At 43.1% G+C, this 18,426-nt stretch overlaps 1 protein-coding gene across 2 annotated transcripts in view; it reads right to left on the bottom strand.

Moving 5' to 3' along the window:
- NPAS2 (neuronal PAS domain protein 2) overlaps positions 1-18,189 on the bottom strand; it is a 50,576-nt gene extending 32,387 nt beyond the window's left edge. For both annotated transcript variants that reach the window (XM_032208095.1, XM_032208094.1), the window contains exons 1-5: positions 18,139-18,189; positions 13,279-13,427; positions 9,960-10,051; positions 6,729-6,818; positions 492-612 (exon numbers count right to left, since the gene is read on the bottom strand). In XM_032208095.1, the coding sequence (XP_032063986.1) occupies positions 492-612; positions 6,729-6,818; positions 9,960-10,051; positions 13,279-13,427; positions 18,139-18,170 (484 nt within the window). In that variant the 5' untranslated portion in view covers positions 18,171-18,189. The remainder of the gene's footprint in view (positions 1-491; positions 613-6,728; positions 6,819-9,959; positions 10,052-13,278; positions 13,428-18,138) is intronic.
- Positions 18,190-18,426: the final 237 nt, after the last annotated feature.

Raw genomic sequence — 18,426 nt, 5'->3', positions numbered from 1 at the left:
TACATCTTACCTCCCAGAGTGAATAAGGATGAGGCAAATAAAAGGATTTGTAAGAAAAATAAAATTCAATTTGAAAAAGAATTACAACAATTTTACAGCTACTTTTCAACTGTAGTGCAAAACAAAGGTATGCAACATTAGCATATCTCTGAACAGCATCTTACTTTAATGGGCTGAAATATCAATTAAGATGTGATTTGTCTCAGGCAAACTCCCAGTTACCATTGGATAACCTATTTTCCTTTGCTGTCTCAAAAGATACAATATTTAATAATTAACGTAACTGCAAGTAGACTTAGCCTAGTAAAATAAATGCAACCAGTTTCATTTAAAAATAGTACCAAAGGGTCATTTCAGGTGGCAAGATCTTTTTGAAATGCTACAAACGTAAGTTTTGTACTGAATGTCACATAAAAAAACCTCCTTCTATGAGGAATGTTGTATCCTGCCCATGCTTTTTGATTTACTGGGAAAGATAAAATAAAACTTACTTTTTAGGTAATCCGATGAGGCAGAATCTGTCATAAGCATACAGGAAGATAACATCTTATAAATTTCTGAATGTTCTTGTTCCGGGAGGAAGTTTAACAAATTTTGATCCAAGACATCACACTGCAAAGAAAAAAAGACCTTGAGGAAAAAACAGAAATGTCACGACAGAGAGCACAGCAGCATTCACATCGTGTATCAACTCCTTCCTCCCTTGGCTGACACTGGTTTTGTGGGAGATTATGTGTGGCCACAGCAGCATGAAACAGAGCAGATACACAGCCTGTGTTGGCCAACAAGGGTTGATGAAATTAGGTCCACTGACTAGGGCCACCTGACAAAGTCTAGAACAAGGGAACTGCTGTGTTTAGGGAACCACTTCTCCTTGGCCTGGTTCCCTACTTAATTCTCAGCATGGCACTCCTGTAAGGTTTCTCAGACCATCAGGTGCATGAGGTATGTCCGTACAATTCAATGTCAGGTCTTGGGAGTGAGCTGGGAAATGGGTGCCTGGCTCTCCACCCTTCCTGCCAGCATGATGCCCTTGGAGATGCAGGATGCCCTTGGATGCAGGATGCTTTGGTTGCAGCCTGGGGCAGCAGCCCTTTCTCTCCCCTTTCTGCATCCTAGATGGCAGGGCAGCCAGTTGGGAGCAGAGAGAAGGTGATGTCCTGCACCAGACATTGCTTTTCAGCAGTGCAATTTGCCTGGTATGGGAAGTTCATGGTGCCATCAGCATGAGGCCTCTGGCCAGCTGTGGGCTGAATGCCCAGGTGCCTCCTGCCTCACAGCCACCCGGTAGGAACCTGAAATGCTTCCAACATCTAGGAGGGAGCTATGCCGCTGGTAGTGAGATTTGGGAACAGAAAGAGGAGAATAGTCTGTGCAAAAGGCCATGACCAGCCCATGATGAACACGAGTCTGTCACCGGGTTACCAAGAAAAAAAGTCTCCCTGTATTCAGCACAGTGACAAACCTAATGCTAGAGAAGCATATCTGAAAGGAAGTTTTGAGATAAAGTAACCCTCTAATGGCATTAACTCACATTCATCTCACTGGAGACTACCTCGGGCTGAGCTGGCATACTGACACAGCTTCGTGTGTCATCAGAGCAGCTGCTTTCAGACTGTATGTTCATGCTGAAAATGTGTTAGCTCTGTATGAGACTGGCAAGTTATTAATCATCATCATTTATTTATGTATTTACTTAAGATTACACTTCGGTTTCCCTCTGCTTTCCACTCAAGCCTGCTGTTCTGTGTGGATTTCCTATTTAGATTGGGGAGATGTGGTGAGTATACTTGGAAAATCAGTGTGACAGTTTGTACCCTGACCTTGATGCAATAATATATTAATTTATTCAACTGCAAGGATTTATTACATATGCTCATTACTTGAATATCCCCTTTGTGAAGAATGCTTGAAAATAATTTTCATTACTTTTGTACATATCTTAATATGCATCCAATTGATACTGTGTGTGATTCAGTTTTACATATATGTATCAACGTTATATTCATACAAAATATTTTACATTGTCCATGTAATTGTGGACACATGAAGAAAGAGCACCTGAAGAGAAACTGCTGTGCTGAGTGCAGTTCAAGGCTTATGGCACAGTATCAGAAAAGTAATTTTTCCTTCCCAATCCTTTTCTACCTGTAAATGTGAGATAATGATGCTTATCCACCAGCTTCACACAAGTGTCATGAGGGTTAATTAATCTCCCATCCACTCAGCAGTAGCTGCAGGAGGACTGGAAGGACCTGCTCGCAGCTGTATGCAGGGCCTCCTCTGCACCCTGTGTGAGCTGTGACCGCTCCTCACATTCACCATCACTTTGGCAGTCACCTGAGGTTGTACTTTCAGAGGTGCCCAGCCCTAGGACAGGGGTCACTGGGCACAAACAGGCCCCCAGGAGGCTCCCCCTGAGCCCCAGGAGCACTTCTGTGCTGTGCGGGTGAGGAGCCCTGGCACAGGCTGCCCAGAGAGGCTGTGGGGTCTCCTCCTTGGGGATCTCCAAAAGCCGCCTGGAGATGGGCCTGGGCAGCCTGCGCTGGGTGGCCCTGCTGGAGCAGGGCTGGGGCCTGGTGGCTTCCAGAGGGCCCCAACAGCCTCAGCCCCTCTGTGGTGCTGTGATTCTGCGCTGCCTTTTGTTTCCATATTGTGACCAAGTTTTACAGTGTCTCTTCTGTTTAAGATCATATCCATAGGGGCCTGCGACTCTGTGTGCAGTAGGAGTTGCAGGAGGCTTTCATTCCGCCCACCCATCAGAGCAATCTGCTGCCAGGAGCACCATCTATTCATTGATTTCACTAATTTGCAAGTCCTGGCATTTATACTATTTGCCTCCATCATGTACTATGTCCAATTTTTTTTTTTCTATTTTTTTTTGGGCATCTTTTCTGTTGGAAAATGCCAACTTTTTTATTTTATTATTCTTCTTATTATTATTTGTGGGTAGGAAAGTGGGATCTACTTCTTCATGTCTTTCACAACTCTATCCCTGCAGAGGTTAGGCACTCCTGTAGAGCTGTGCACAAAACAATTTCTGGGGCTCATACAGCTCAGGAATACAACAATATTCTTGGATCAATATGCCAATCAATAATATATTGACACATCAAACATAAAGAAGGAAGTAAATATTCTACAGTCTCACTGGGGCTGTAGGAAATATCAGGCAAGCTAATCAGAGTTAATTCTGCACCAAACCCAAAATGCAGCCATCTGGTGTCATGGCAAACAGGTGACAGGAGAGGTGGACAACATTGGATCACCATGGACAGAAATGCATCAGTTGGAGGGGTAAAATTTGTAATTTTATCTAATTCCTCTGCTATGGGCAGCTCTTGCCCCGCCGGCAGACATAGGCACAAAGCGTTGCCGAGTGAGACAGGCAAAGCCGGTAAATGATAAATTACAGTGACTGTGGGTAAAGTGGTTACATGAACTACATTAATGCATATTTATGCTGCTAAGATTTGAATCCTCACTGTACCTTCAAATCTGTGGATCCTGCTAACAGAAACTTCCGAGAATTTATTCCTGATAGCTATGGCAGAAAAGAAACAACACCTTTGTGTAAATGGATGCTGGTCAGCTCCAAAAAGAATACACAATAAATCTGCCCCAAGCTTTGTAATCATTTGATGCACAGCTTAAATGTCTGCGTACTTTGAACAAAATAGCCATACTCCAAAATGGGGCTCTTTCATCAGATATCCACTGTTTTTTTTGGAGGTGGACAAGGAGGAAATATGATGAATAATTTTGCTGTAGGAAAAAAACACACAGGGTAACTGTGTAACAGGGTCACAACAGGACAGGGAAGACTGCAAATGGGACAGGATTCTTTCCCAGCAACCAAAAAATCAAGATAGTTCTCTTGTGTGCTGGGATTTGACCTCTTGTATTGCTATATCAATCTGTATATCTTGCAATGATGCCCATTGCTACCCTATGTAACAGCAGCACAGTGTACAAAACTCTAGTACACTATAAGGCGCTGGATTTCTCTACTTTTGACAATTAACTAAAGCACCCACTATAGCAGAGCAGCTGCCTAAAATTCACCTGGGAGCCAACGGGGAGAAAGAGCCCTTGGTAGGAGCTCAGCCCTGCCAGGACTCCTGCCTTGGCACTATCACCTTCTTGATCAACATCAGGGGTCCCTCAGCTATGGGACTAAAGCTGGGTGAGATGGACACCACTGTCCTGGTCCATGAGCAGATGCAGCACCTTCTGGCTGAGTCCATGGACAGGCAATGCCCATGGGAAAGCTGTCTCCTCCTGTATGTTGGAAGTTGCCACTCTGACACCTGTGTTTAATTGTTTCACTGAGCCGGGCAGGGAAGAGGGAGGACCCCCCTTCAGAAATCTGCCTGTTTTTGGGGGTGTAACATGTCATCTGACTGCTAAATGCCATGAGTTGTGACTGGATTTACAGGAGTTCACTTTACTTTAGCTAAAGTCAGTCTTACCACATGAGATAAACCTCTCTTTACATCAGCCGACCCTAGGAGTAGCCTCCAAATCTTGTAATAACAGACTATTTAGAATTACCACGGAGGCAGCCGGTGTTTGAAAATGCTCCATGGAACTTAGGGAAGCTGTATTAAAGAGAATTGGATATATTTGTTCTCAGCACCAGAGTCTTTCATGATTTTAATGAAAGAAAATACATCAGATTTCTTGATAGGGGCCCTCAGAGAGCCCTGCTCCATGCTCTGTCCAGTTATGCTTTCCTTTCAGGGCTCAAAGCAGCAGATTTGCAGAGTATCTTTTTTTTTTTCTTTCTTTCTCTCTCTCTCTTTTTTTTTTTTTTTTTTTTTTTTTTTTTTTTTCCCTGCAGCCACAGAGGAGAAAGAATTGGTATTTTGTCTCTCAAGCAGTGACTGAATTTAGCTTCCAAATAGATCCTGGAGGTACACAAAATAAGTGATAAAAATTTTCCAGATAGCACTCTGATCAGTTTTAAAACTTAAGAAGACACATAGAAAGGACAGCACAGGATTAAAATGCCTGGTGAACACCTCACTGCACGCTCAGTTGGGCCTCTGCCCATGGGCATAGCAATTGGCACACCTCGGGCAGGCAGAAGCCATCATTGCTTGTTCAGTTGCTGTCTCTGGGATGCACAATGTGCTCCACAAGTTGGTGGGGCAGTGCTTGGCCATTATTTCTTCATCAGCTCTGAGCAGGTCTGTGGGGACTCCTGCCTCTGCCTCCAGGCTGGTCCCTGTGTTCTTCTTCAGCATGACTAGATAATCCTGCTCATCCTTGTCATCATTTTGGGCTGGATACTGGGCAAGATTACCACATGAGGCATGGTTCTGGGAGGGAAAACCAGTCTAGTTTTTGATGGTTCAACTCAGGAATTATGGACCTGAATCCATCCATGTTTAGCCAGGTGATGGAAGCAGTTACAGAGGTAACCTTGCAGTTTTAGGGACAGGGCCTGAAATAAGTGACCCTCCTGAAGAGCAGTCATTTCCTGAGCAGATCTACCACGTTCACTAAGATCAATATTTGGAAGGAAGCATGAAACACCCAAACCATGAAAAAAACCACAAGCCAAACCAAAGAAATTCCGTGGAAATCAGAAAGCACATGAAAACACAGCAGTTTGCATGCAGGACAGGGCTCTCTCTGCCTTTGAAGTGAAGACAAATGTCAGAAAATAGTCAACCACTGGGCTTCTCAACTGTTGAGGATTAAAGAAAACTGAAATAGATAGATTCAGTTCAATCTGTTGTTGCATAGCAATATTCTTGCATTTACCGGGAGCTGCCGCCTTTCATCAAGTTCCTTTCGCCTCAGAAGAAAATAATTTTTGTTCGTATTACAGCAAGGTAGCGTGTGTGAAATACATTTGGCTGGGTGGAAAACATAGCACGTATTTGGTGAAAAAGTAAACGAGAGAAAGATAATTGTAATTTTCCTAAGAACATGGGATGGGGGTGGTGCAATAATGATTTGGCAGCTATTTTTTTCTCCTGGGCATGCATTTATTTGAGACCAAGCTACTAAAAAATGAGCGTTTGCATTAATCCTTAATTACTGTGCCATTTCTCCTAGAGCAGCCTTAGCAACAGGAGCAGGGTCCAGAGCAGTCCCTCTGTGCTGCTCCTGCAGCCCAGCCCAGCAGACACAGGAGCGTATCCAAGAGCAAGACCCACAGATAAAGCAGCTGTGTGTGCCTGATCCCAGCATGAAGCATCACCTGGGAGCAGGGTGTGCTCACCTGGGGAAACCCAAGGTAGCTGGGGGAGCAGCCTCAATGAGCAGCAGCCACCAGCTAACTCCCACCCCTCTGAATTCAGCGGGGTTTTGTCCTCTGCCTCCCTGGAGCAGAATAAAGCCCTTACCACGCTCCTCGCCAGGCTGCCAGAGGCACTGGTGCTGTTCTCACTAGCTTAGAAATCAGAGATGGAAAAAGATCAGCCAGGTCACCCCGTCCCTCCCCTGGCCAGAGTATTCCCGCAGAGCTTTTTCCATTCAGACCCAAGTGCCTCATAGCAACAAAAACCTGAAGTGCATGAATCATACTGAAAGGGAGCAGAGCTGATCAACAGCGGCGACCGGCATAACGCAGGGACAAAAAAACCCTCTCCGGATTTGCAGGAAAACATCCTTCCCATCCCAGCCCCCACTTTTTTTTTGTGTGTCCATTTCTAAAAACTGCAGGGCCCGATCCCATGGTTTTTAGTAGGAAAGCTTATGCCGTAGTTACTCACCGGCAAGTGCCCTAGAAGAGGAGTAATGCTGTCAGACACGTAGATGATGCTCCCACCTGTGGTTACTGCGATGATGAAGCCATCTAATGCCTAAGGAAAACGTACAAGCGGAGAGTGCTTTAGGAGGAAAGAGGGGTGTAAACAGCGTGTCTTGCTGCATGTTGATCAAACCTGTTTTACTTCAGCGCTGTGTGGTTATTGAGTCGTAGGAATGTTATCTCAAGTTGCAGAACAGTAATTCTCTGATTTTACAGTCTGATTTAACTTTTACAACGTTCTTTGTAGTCTAGTAAAACCTACTATTGAAGCAACAAAGGGCTCACAGGAACATTTCATGTCTCAGTTTTTAAATTAATCACACATTTTAATAATGCAAAATGACTAAGACTGGATCCCTTGGAAGTTATTAAAATGAACATTTGAGCTCTGTGTAAATATCAAAGGACGATGAAAGGATGCAGCCCTATCTCAAAATGGTAGTTCTCTGCAAAACCCATAAATCTCAGTTTGTATTAATGTAACGTTGTGTATGGCTGGGCTTTCATGTAAGTAAAAGCAATGCAAATGATCAAATAATCCTTAGCCTGCCTTTTAATTGAGTGATTTATTTTAAAGGTCATGGTATTGGATTACTCATTCAAAGAGAAATTCCCCCTTCTGCAGAGCTTCTTCCTTGCTTAGGTCCCACCTTGCGGTAAGCGCTCTCACGCCCAGGACTGCAGTGAGTGACAGCGCTCTGCGCGGCAGTGCTTTCACTTCAAAATTAGTTTCTTCTTTATTCTGAGCCGCAAGGATTTGAGCTAAACCTTATTCAAAGTTAAATCTAGGTAGATTTCCAGATCTTGAGCTACATCTCACCTACTCTGAGCAGAATCACACTCCCCCCAAAAAATATAAAAATAAAAAATCAAAGGCAATATTAGGTGCTCAGAGATGATACCAAAACCTTCCCATTGCACTTAAGGAATCACAGGTGAAGATCCTGGTGCCTTCAGGTGGAGCAGGCCCGTGTCCTTTCTGTTGGTTTACTGGTGGCCCCGGGGTTGATGTTGACTGCCACAGCTGAGCAGTATGAGCACCATAAGCATGATTGAAGCAGAAGAGGGTTTGGGTATGCTCCAGAGGAAATACCTGTTCCTAAGACAGGTGTATTGCCTGGCTGGGGTGGCATGAAGTTACAAAACCTGCCTGTGAATCCAGGCATCCCTCCAAGCAGGGCCCCAAGTTGATCCTTCTAGCCAAGCCATAGAGCATCTTGCCCCCCCACTGACTTCAATAAGGGAAGGAATTCGGAGAACACTAGAAATGCTAATTGTTTCGTAAAAAAAGGAAAGCACAAAGCCTTGAATAAAGACACAAACATATGTTCATTTTCCCAGAGAATGCTGAGCACCCACAACTATTTAAGTCAATGGGAATCTGCTGGTGCTACAATCCTTTGAAAAGCAGGTCAATAACTTATACCCCAGCAGAAGAGTGTGTGTTTAGCATCTCTGAAAACCCTCCAGCTGCTATAGTTAGTTTTATTTTGTTAATCTAAGTGCACAGGATATGTTTTTTTTTTTTTTTTTTTTTCCTTTAGTATAGTATATTCAAGCTGTTTTCTGAAAAGCATGATAGCTGTTAACCCATAGAAGAGAGCAGTGGTTTCACAAGGCAGCTGGATTGTGCATGTTACTATGGTGAAGGTTTTTCTTTCTTTCTTTTCCTTTTTTTTTTTCCTTTTTTTTTTTTTCTTTTTTAAATCAAGTCTTTATTTCATATCCAATGCAAATTATACAAAGTGACTCACATCAGAATTTTGTGGTAAAATCAAGTTAATGTATGCGTACATAATTTTATTTTTATTTACTTGCAACTAGTCCTTCCAACACTAAGACGTCAGATCTCTTATCAGAGATTTCACTACTGCAACAGTTGTAGATGGACAAACAGATCCTAGTGCCCACTCCTATATGACCTGATGACAGTCTTTTCATGAAGGAAGAAAACACTGTTTTCTGGAAAGCTGCTGTATTATTACTGTGGTTATATATGCTTTGATTCTTTTGAATTAACGCTTGAAAAAATCCTTCCCGTTTTTAATAACAGAACAGGAAAAACTTCAAGCAGTCTTGTCCAACTGCTAATAAAATAAGATTAGAGGAAGGGCAAAAAGAAGAAGCAAATAATGAACAGCTGGCTCAACAGGACATCCCAATACCCAATGTTATCATGAAGGGCATGGAAAATCACAGTCGTAAGAAGGTGGCTTATAAGCTAGAAAACCAAAAGCAAGAGTTTTACTCTAAAACTGTGTGGCTGATACAAATGCAATCAAGAGTCAAGACATCTGCTAGTGTCTTGCTTTCTGGGGGAGATGTTTTAATGCAAACTGAAGGAGTGATGTATATCAGGTTCCCGTGCACTGAAATGGGAGTCAGCAGTTGTGGTTGCAGCATGAGCAATCCCTCAGCCCTGAACCTGTGGGTCTCATCACCACCAAATGCAAAGGCTGAGGAAGGGGGCTCGGCAACCTCTGCCTGGTTTGGATGGGAGATGATCATTGTAGAAGAAGGTTCTGGCTGTTACCAGGAGCGAAAAACACATTTTAGCAGCTCATTTGCATTTCATCTCGAACGTGCATAAACGCCATTGAGTCACCTCCCTTCAAATCACAGCTAGTGTTAAAAGCACCTATGGTGTAATTTAAAGATAATTTAAAACCTATCATTGCAAAATAACCCTGCTCCCTATTAGAATAAAAAGTGTTTGATAAGGGCCTGGAAATTCATTACAGTGGTAGTATTAACCGCATCAAGCCAGCAGGAGCTGTCAGTTTTTATCTGGTTGTACAGCACCTAGCACTAAAGGGACGTGACACCGCTGCTTTTTAGGTGCTACTCTTGCATAAATATTAGGCAATAATAATGCATTACGAGAACAGGGGAAAAACTGCTGCCTGCCCTTTCCCTCACCTCTAGTTGTAAAGAACAAAATGTAAAGTGTGCTTTGAATCCCCTTTCTGGATTGCATTTCTTGGAGCCCTGTCTGCACCTCTGCAGGCCACGGCAGCACGGTGCAATGGCGCTGCTGGTACCAGGGTGAAAACCAACATCACACACCAACTCCAACCCCTGGCTTTGCCTGATGGTCAAACACTGATAACTGAAGCTTGCCTTCTTGGAACTGCCAACCACGCTTTGTTCCACAATGGCTTGACAAAATTAGTGAAGCTACACGCATGCTCACCTCCAACATCAGCTGGGTGAATTCTTCGTTGCTGAGGAATGAAGGCTTCCAGTCCTGCTGAATTTCAGAAATCTCCGTCTGTGCAGAGACTTCTAGACAAATAAAACACTTCATTTAAAAAAAAAAAAAAAATCAAAGAAAATTGTATCTTGCAAGACTATATGTAAATTGCTGAAAAGATAGAAATCTCCTCTATATTCAAAAATTGTAGTTTTCGAGCACGGGTTTTGCATACAGAGTGAGAGAATAATGACTGTCTAAGCTGGGCCCAAATCTGGAGCTTTTTCCTCTGTTTTTATTCAACTCAGCTTGAACTGACTTCTGTGGGAGCTTGTACTCACCTAGCCATTGGCCTCTATCAGCATTATTTAGGGATTGATCAAAAGATCAAAAAACAGTTTGCAGAAAAGATCAAAACTGTTTGCAGAAAATGAAAATTAAGACAAGGATCGGCATATGCCAAATTGGTATTTACAATTTGATTTTTCCAGATTAGGATGCCAGAGAGCTAGAGTTCAGCCTGCAGCTACTGTACCAAATGAGAAGCAGCAGGTAACCTCTTTCAGAGAAACCCCAGAGCTTCATAACCCCATACAGCAAATGAATTTTTCCATTCTCCAAAACACAAGCGATACCTGGATGTTGGCACCAGCCTTGCATGGTGCATGGAGAAGGGATGGATCAGCAGTGTCTCATCCCAAATCCCGTCTGATGGGGGTCTCCTGTACTCATGCCCTCATGGGCATCCTCTGTGTCCTCCATGAGCTCACGGAGGATGCCCATGAGGATGACCCAGCTGTTGGCCAAGCCTGGCCAGCAGCAGCCAGTGGACACCTGGAGCCTGAGAGCTTTCCATGGAGGAGTGTGGGCACGCTGGCGTGACACATCATGTGTTTGCAGTGAAACTGGCACCATACCAGGGAGAGCTGGGTGTACTGTGGCAAGCCGTTTCCTCCAAAACACGGTGACTTGTGTTAGCTTTACCCGAGCAAGGCATTACCAGACTTGTCAGACGATGTTATGGGGGCAGATCTTATAATTTAGGGAGGTTGGCACGGGTTTTATTCACTGCTCACTCTGCTTCTCTAAAAGTGCTTCCTCATTCAGCACTGTAGGGAAGGGATGCTGAGAGCAGCCTGTCTTCTCCTTTCAGTGCCGCCTGCTAATTAATCCTATTGATTAACACTTACAGAGCGTGTAATACCCAATGCTCCCTATTCTGAGCACACAGGCAAACTGGCTGGAGAAACGAAAGTGGCTCAATGATATTAAAGATGGTAAATTTATAACAGTGCCTGTGCATGTCATCTCCTAGAAATAAACGAAAGCCTTCGTCTGAGCTTTCTGAGTGGAGACGCAGCTTGTTCAGCTCGCTTTCTGCACTGCTGGGGGCTGTCACGGGTAGCACAGCAGCTCAGCACTGCTGGGATGGTCTTACAGGGAGATTTCAAAACCAGGCGAAGGAAAAAGAGCCATCAGCCCCAGTCAGATTTTTATTATGTAGTCTCAAAATAGAGGCTGCTTTCGGCAGGGCCATAGCTTGGAAAAGCTGATACACACAAAACATCAACTGCTGGAAGAATTACTGGAGATTTGGGAGATTCTGTGGATTATGAAGAAAGAGACTGTTTACAAAACAAAACAAAATCTAAAAATTGACCCATTCCTCTGTTATAACTAAAATCTTGGTTTAGCCTACTAAGTGAAAGGGAAATATGATTGAATAAACCAGATCCAAACTATGCTGCAGATAATCAACTTTAAACTGTTATGCTTTGTATTATATTGTGTGACTACTAATCTAGTTTAAAAATAGACATTTACTGTTTTTAGCAAGTGCACAAAACCAGTTGTAGTTTGACCCAGTTGCTGTGGCAGGAGTTGTGACTGTTAGATTTCTTTTACCTAGTTGTTTTAGAAATGAAGTGCCTTTTGGCGTAAATTATTTGGGCTATCAGCTGCACTTGTCTACAATGTTTCAAGCCCTGTGAGATTGTTCTTTGCCTGGCTCTTATAATTGAACATATTCACATTTTCCTTTACTCTGCCCTGGGCAGCTAAAAAAAAAAAAAGATATGTTATTACTGTCACTTTTTAATAGGTATATACAATTATCAAACTTTGAGATGTCCTAGTCATGCCCTCCCCTATAAAATCACCTAGTCTATGGCAAAAATAAAATCATTTAGAGAGAAACTTTGCTCTAACAACAGAATCACTATAATTATTTCCTCAGTAAGTTTGACATTTGCGACTCCATTATGTTGGGAGTCATGATACACGAGTTTTTATGTTCTTTTCCATTTCCCCCAGAGCATCTCCAGGGTGGGAGAGGCTGATGAGCAAAGGCAAGCCAGCTGATGCTGACAAGAACCTTCTCTTCTTTGAGGGGCCAGGAACATTCCCCATAGTCACTGGTTGAAGCTTCATCCTCTTCCTCAAGGGAGCAGAGCAAGAGGGCCCCATTTTAAACCAGTGCTCTGATTTATAGGGAAGAAGCACTTCAGCTGTTTATTTTTTTATTATTATTATTATTATTTATTTTTTTGCTGCTGGAGGATGTCCATGCATCAGGAAACCTGCTGCGTGTGCTTCTCATACTGACTGGAAACTAAAACAAAGGGACTAGAGCAGCAGGGCCGGAAATGTCCTTTGCGGTGAGGGCACTTTCTAAGACACTTCACTGTCACCGCTGTGTGCATTTTAAAATAAGCTCCTGGTTTTCCAAGGCCAAACTTGACCATTGCAACTGCACACTGAGCAAATGTGCAATAGCTTTCTGCTTGGGCAAGCCAGGTAAAGCATGTCAGCTACCTATGGATGCAATGTGCCAACACCAACTTCAAAAAAAATGGGGCTTTTGTGGCCTGAATCTTCTGCTCTCTGTGGAAATTGAGTCACAAACAGCCCACTGAGGAGCAGGAGGCTGGTCAGATTGCTTCCTGGCACTTTTCTCTAGAGAAGTTGGGGTGAATGCTTTGTTTTGTTCAATATGGCCATTTTCAAGGAAGGGAATCTCCCCTCTGGCCCCAGATCCCTCTTGCTCAAAGCATCTCTCTTCTTCACATATGCTGCCTCAGTTCCTGACGTTTGTCTCCTCCCCTAGCAGGTTGAGAGCCATTCTCAACTAACGAGCAGCTGAAGAGATGGATTTGGGCAGCACTGTGCCTGCAAATTATCTTTTTAGAAGCTATGAGATAGAAAAAAATATACCTTACATTGGCACTTTTAGGCCCCTTGAGCCATTTTGATAATCACTGAAGGAAACAATATTGTAATGCCGTTTGGCAAGTGCGTGACGAGCTGCAGTAACTCTTACCATTGTGTTTCTGCAGAAAGCCAATGACTTTTTCCAGCACAGTAGTTTTGTCCATTTTGCGGGTGTTGCCTGGAAGCATGGAGCTGAGCTCTTTGATGAGAACATTGAACTGATCACGCCTCTTCTTCTCAGACTTGTTACGCGAAGCCCTGTAGACAGGGGAAAAAAAAAAAAAAAGATGAGCAGAGAGAGAAGAAAAATCCTCATGCATGTCCTTTTTGCAATGTATACACATGGAAATTAGCTTGCTGCGTGCCTCACCATGTGAAGATCTGTGCTGGCCTTTAGCAAAGCTGTAGAGACAAGTAGGAGGCAACGATTCTCACCTCCTGCTCTTGTCTCTATACCCCTTTTAGAGCCCATCAGGGAGATGCTCACCCTTCTGTGCTTCTTCTGGGTGCTGTTTGGACAAGCCTATCAGGTCAGCATTAGGCCTGCGGGTGAAGGAGCTCTGTCTGTCTCCTAGGCACACACAGCATCTTGAAAGTCCACACAAAACAAGAGGAAACGGGGCTTCTCCAACACTATCAGTTGGGCAAACCATTCATAAAGAAGAGTGGGGACTGATTAAACTATGGGGCATAGCCATCTGTGGAGTTTTAAGAGGAGAGAGAGACCCCAGTCCTTCAGCTCAGCCACTGCACTGGAATGGGGTCCAGCTAGGACAACCTGCCTGCTTTGCACAGGTCCTCTGGTTACCTCTAAGTTGGCATATGGAGAGCCATGGGGCTGTTGCCTCCTAGTCATTCAGATCAAGGACCTTAGCAGCTGCCATCTGGTTCATGTGCCACCTAGCTCAGTCTCCAAGGTCGTGAGGGCAAGGATGTGTCCCCAGACCTGGGGGCTCTGAAGTGCTAGCAGGGGTCCCCTTGCCCATAATGTCTGCATGGCACTGGGCAAATTGCTTACGGTCATGGTGGCCCAACTCCTCAGGTGTAAAATGGGGGCTCTGCAGCTTTCTCTGCCAGTCCTGACTGCTTTGGTTGCTGACTCCTCTGAGAAAGCCTACTTCTGCTGCTGTATTTCAAGAGCTCATAGAAAGAAAGGACCTGACTTCATCTGGGGTGTTTTGGCACCTTCAAAATATTATCATTAAGCTGTTGGTCATCTTTTCAGCTTATGCACTTTTTAATTATTATTTCTTTTTATTTTTTCTTTTTAAATATACATGCATATCAAGCTATACACAAGGGAAGGTTTCTGAATGGTCCCTACGAATACAACGATCCCTCTGTGTGGAGGGTATCTCCTGGACTTCTGTAGCCATGTGAAAATAGAAATAAATACGACCCAGAAGGTTTGTTTGTTCTTCTGAAAGGTCCTCAAGCAGACAATATTTGCTTTGCTAGTTACATAAAGATCTAAAAATCTGGTTACATGTAGGCAGGAAAGCCAAGAGGTCAGTTCTCCTTCTGAGTGTCTCGGTCCCAGTTAAATCTGCTATACCTTGTAAGGAGCTCTGCACACATGCTGGTGAAAATCAGAGCAGAATTTAGCCCGGCATTTACGTCCCCCTGAGGACCAGTATGGCAATAAACATTTTCAGCAGAGAAATCACTGCAGAGGCTTCTGGATGTTACTACTGACAGAGGGGTAATTTTTGTTTGTCTTGCTCTCAACCCTGAACACACTTGGAGATGCACTGGATAGAAGCCAATGCTTGATTATTTTACAGCATGGAACACAAGAGATTGGGTGGATGCTGCCTGACTGATTCCAGCCTGCTCTTATTACAGCGCAAAAGGCTGTCAGAACAAGATGTGAAAAGCTCCATCCTTATCCTATTTCTGTACAGTTCAAGGGGACTTAAAGAACATCAACATTTTGCTTCCTCATAATTCAATCCTCAGTTCATTTTAAGCTCAAAGGGTCTTGATCCTCCTGAAAATAAAATAAAGCACCAACCATCTATAGGGAAAGGGTTGCTTTGCCAAAATATAAAGATGCCTTGACAGAAATATAAAGTATCTATTTTTAACACTTGACTTTTTATTCACAAAGGAAATAAAAAACCTGCTCTAGTGGAAATAACTCTACCAAGATCTGAATCGATGATCACAGTTAAATCTAAAAAAGAGAAAAAACCCACAATTAGGTCATCTAAACTATCCCTGAACAGTTGTAAATGCTTTTGTTCAGTCCAGTTGTAAATGTCTTAAATAATGCAGTTTTCATCACTTCCCTTGGAAGATTATTCCCTCGCCTTGTTTACTTCACTGCTAGGGCATATCATTTACAGTAAGCCAAAACAGTTTGTGTCTTAATTCCATACTGTTTGTCCCAGTTCTCCTCCCTCTTCGCTACTCCGAAAAAATGTATGGCATATCCAAGGGGAAGAAGGAGACACGGTATGAATAAAATCTGGATTTTTAGTGAATACAGCTAAAGGCAATGCAGGACAGCTTGAATTCAGAAAGATCAAAACCACCAATTTAAAACGTGTTCTCAATAGCCATTTTTATTCTTGTATACTTGCTGCTTATTGTCTTAAAGAGAGGCTGATACTTGTTGACCAGTAGCTGTTGCACTGCGCTGATTTACAATGAAATGTGACTTTACATTAAATTTCACATCCCTCTTTGCTGTCCAGTGCATTATATAATTAGGAATAGAATAGAATAGAATAGAATAGAATAGAATAGAATAGAATAGAATAGAATAGAATAGAATAGAATAGAATAGAATAGAAAAGATGTTCTATACATCTTGAAGAGGTCCTCAATGTTGCCAAATTTGGTGCCACTGTATCCACATTTTAGTGTTTGGAATGAGGTTAGGTAGTGCCTTAGGGAGTCAGAGCAGAGCTCAAAATAACCGGTATCCTGAAGGAAGAGCTGTGCAGCTCAGCCAAATAAGAAACACTTGGCCCAGAGGTGAGAGTACAGATGCATGTCCTCGAGGGAGGATGGCCACTCTTCTCAGCATGGGCGGGATGTCTGGATGGTACAGATTGTATGTGCCTAAGAAATCTAAGCTGATAGCAAATGGGGGGAGCTACTCACACTTCTCACTTGAGACACCCAGCTCCTGGCCTGGATCCACCCTCAGCGAGTTACGTCGAGGAAATTCCAGTCTCACCTACTTTTTACTCAAGAAATTGAAGAAGAGAGCAATTTTCCTTGCTTTTTTTTTTTTTTTTTTTTTTTTTTTTTTTTTTGCACCCTCTTATCTTTTCCACTTAGAGGGACCTGTTCCTCATGCTGAATAGAATAAAACAAAGATGCTGTTTCTCCTACAGTGCAGGCGAAATGAGAGCTCTCAGTTTTCAGAGCACAACAGCAGCATGTTCAGCCAGTGGCTTCTCCCACGTTTGACTTTCTTTAAAGCTTTGGAAGAAAACATTGTAGCTTTTAAATGAATCTTAGCGGTTTTAGTATACTGTAGTAACTTTAGACTGTGGTGAAGCCTCTCATGATTTTAAATGTAATTTCCAATTTAGATTTATTTCTAAATACCAAAGTGTACTTAAATTATGGTCTAAGGAAGTGATTTCCCTTTTACATACTAAAAGGTATAAATTTTTTTATTCTACCTTGGAGGAGACCTGCCCCAGGGCATGACAAAAATTCCGTCCTCGAACAAACAGCATGAAAATCACACCAGATGGTGATGACAATTGCCGATTGTGAGGATATGCCTTATCCTATTTTTGTCCTCTCTGTATTCATTTAGCACCTTCTTTCCTCAACAATGCTAATATCTTGAAAACGGGCAGGACTTAAGCGTGCCAAGCAGTGATGGCAGGGGTTGGCTGCCTCCTGCTCACCACCTCCTTGACCCCAGGTGCCTGCACCGGTATCATACACTCCTTGGGGCCCCGTGCACTCTCTATCGGCCACAATTGGCCCGGTAGCATGCACAAATTAGAGGTAGGAGCAAAGGAGAGTGGTTGAGCTTGGTAGTGGTGTGTGCTGACCTATATTGGTGAGAAAAAGCTGCAGGGAGGGAAGAAGCAGAGAAGGAATCAAAGGAGATGAAACTGGATCAACTTGTTGTGCCTGGACTGGAAATACTCTCATTAGGGGGAACCAAGGGAAAAAATGCATGCAGCTGACAGCTCCCTCTTAAGCAATTAAACCGTGGGCCGCAGTATTGATAATGCTTCCAGAAAAAAATAAAATTGAAAAAAAAATCAACAACCACAAATGCTTCCAAACAGCTTTAGTGACACTGCAGATGCCAGCCAGATTGGACAGTTATTAGCGTTTGATTGCCACGGTTCTTCTGCCTTGAAGCACACCCTTCCCCTGCCCACAAAGCGCTCACAACAATTTCCTGCCCACGGATCAGCTGGGACTTTATCCTGGAGTGAAGAAGAGATGTGAATAAATGTTTCTGCCACTTTCGGGCTGACACAGCACTTTGAAAGGTTTTTATCTGTCAGGAAGGTAACTTCTGGGTGTTTCCATCACTGTTAGATAAGCATTGCTGAATAAGTGACCAACACATTATATAAAAAAACCCACGTTTTTAAAGTTACTTGTCTATTGCAAGATGTTTCTTATAAAAAACAACCAAAACCAACACACATTTCATACACTCTGGGAGCTAGGATGATGTGCTATAGCAGCAGGAGTATGTTGTTGGTTCTTCAATCCTCGTGGTCTGCAGTACTGTGAAAAAAACGATCAATGCCTCTGCTTTTTTGACAATTTCTGCAGGAAACATTGCTAAGTTATTTTCCTCTTACAGGGTAGCCAGGAATAGGAATCTGTGATATGGCAGTTTTTCAAGTTGCGCTTGGCTTTCTTTTCCTCTCTCTTTTTGATTAATTGATTACGGATAAAACAGCTTCTGCAGCAACAAACACTATTAAGCTCACCGCGAGTTAAGCAGAGTTATAAAAGAAGAAGTGCTCACCTCTTTGCCCTGTCTTTCTCATCTTCATCCATTAGATTGTCTAAGCAGTTTTTTCTGTTGAAGGAATGCAAGAATCATTATGAATCGTCATGTTGTTAGCTCTACTTGCAGGTTAATCTCAGTCATGCTATTTCATTCTAATAACAGAGTGATGATATCCAGGTCAGATAAATGTGTCAGCAGTGCTCTGTGCCACAGTCCTTGATTTTAAGGAACATCCATCGCAGATAACATTATTCCTCAGCATCACGCTAGCTGTAGGGGCTGCAGCCAGGGATGAAGGCTCCC

The sequence above is a fragment of the Aythya fuligula genome, chromosome 1 (assembly GCF_009819795.1).
Source record: "Aythya fuligula isolate bAytFul2 chromosome 1, bAytFul2.pri, whole genome shotgun sequence".
Lineage (NCBI taxonomy): Eukaryota > Metazoa > Chordata > Aves > Anseriformes > Anatidae > Aythya > Aythya fuligula.
The sequence above is the reverse complement of the archived record's forward strand: the minus strand, read 5'-3'. Positions and strand labels throughout refer to the sequence as shown.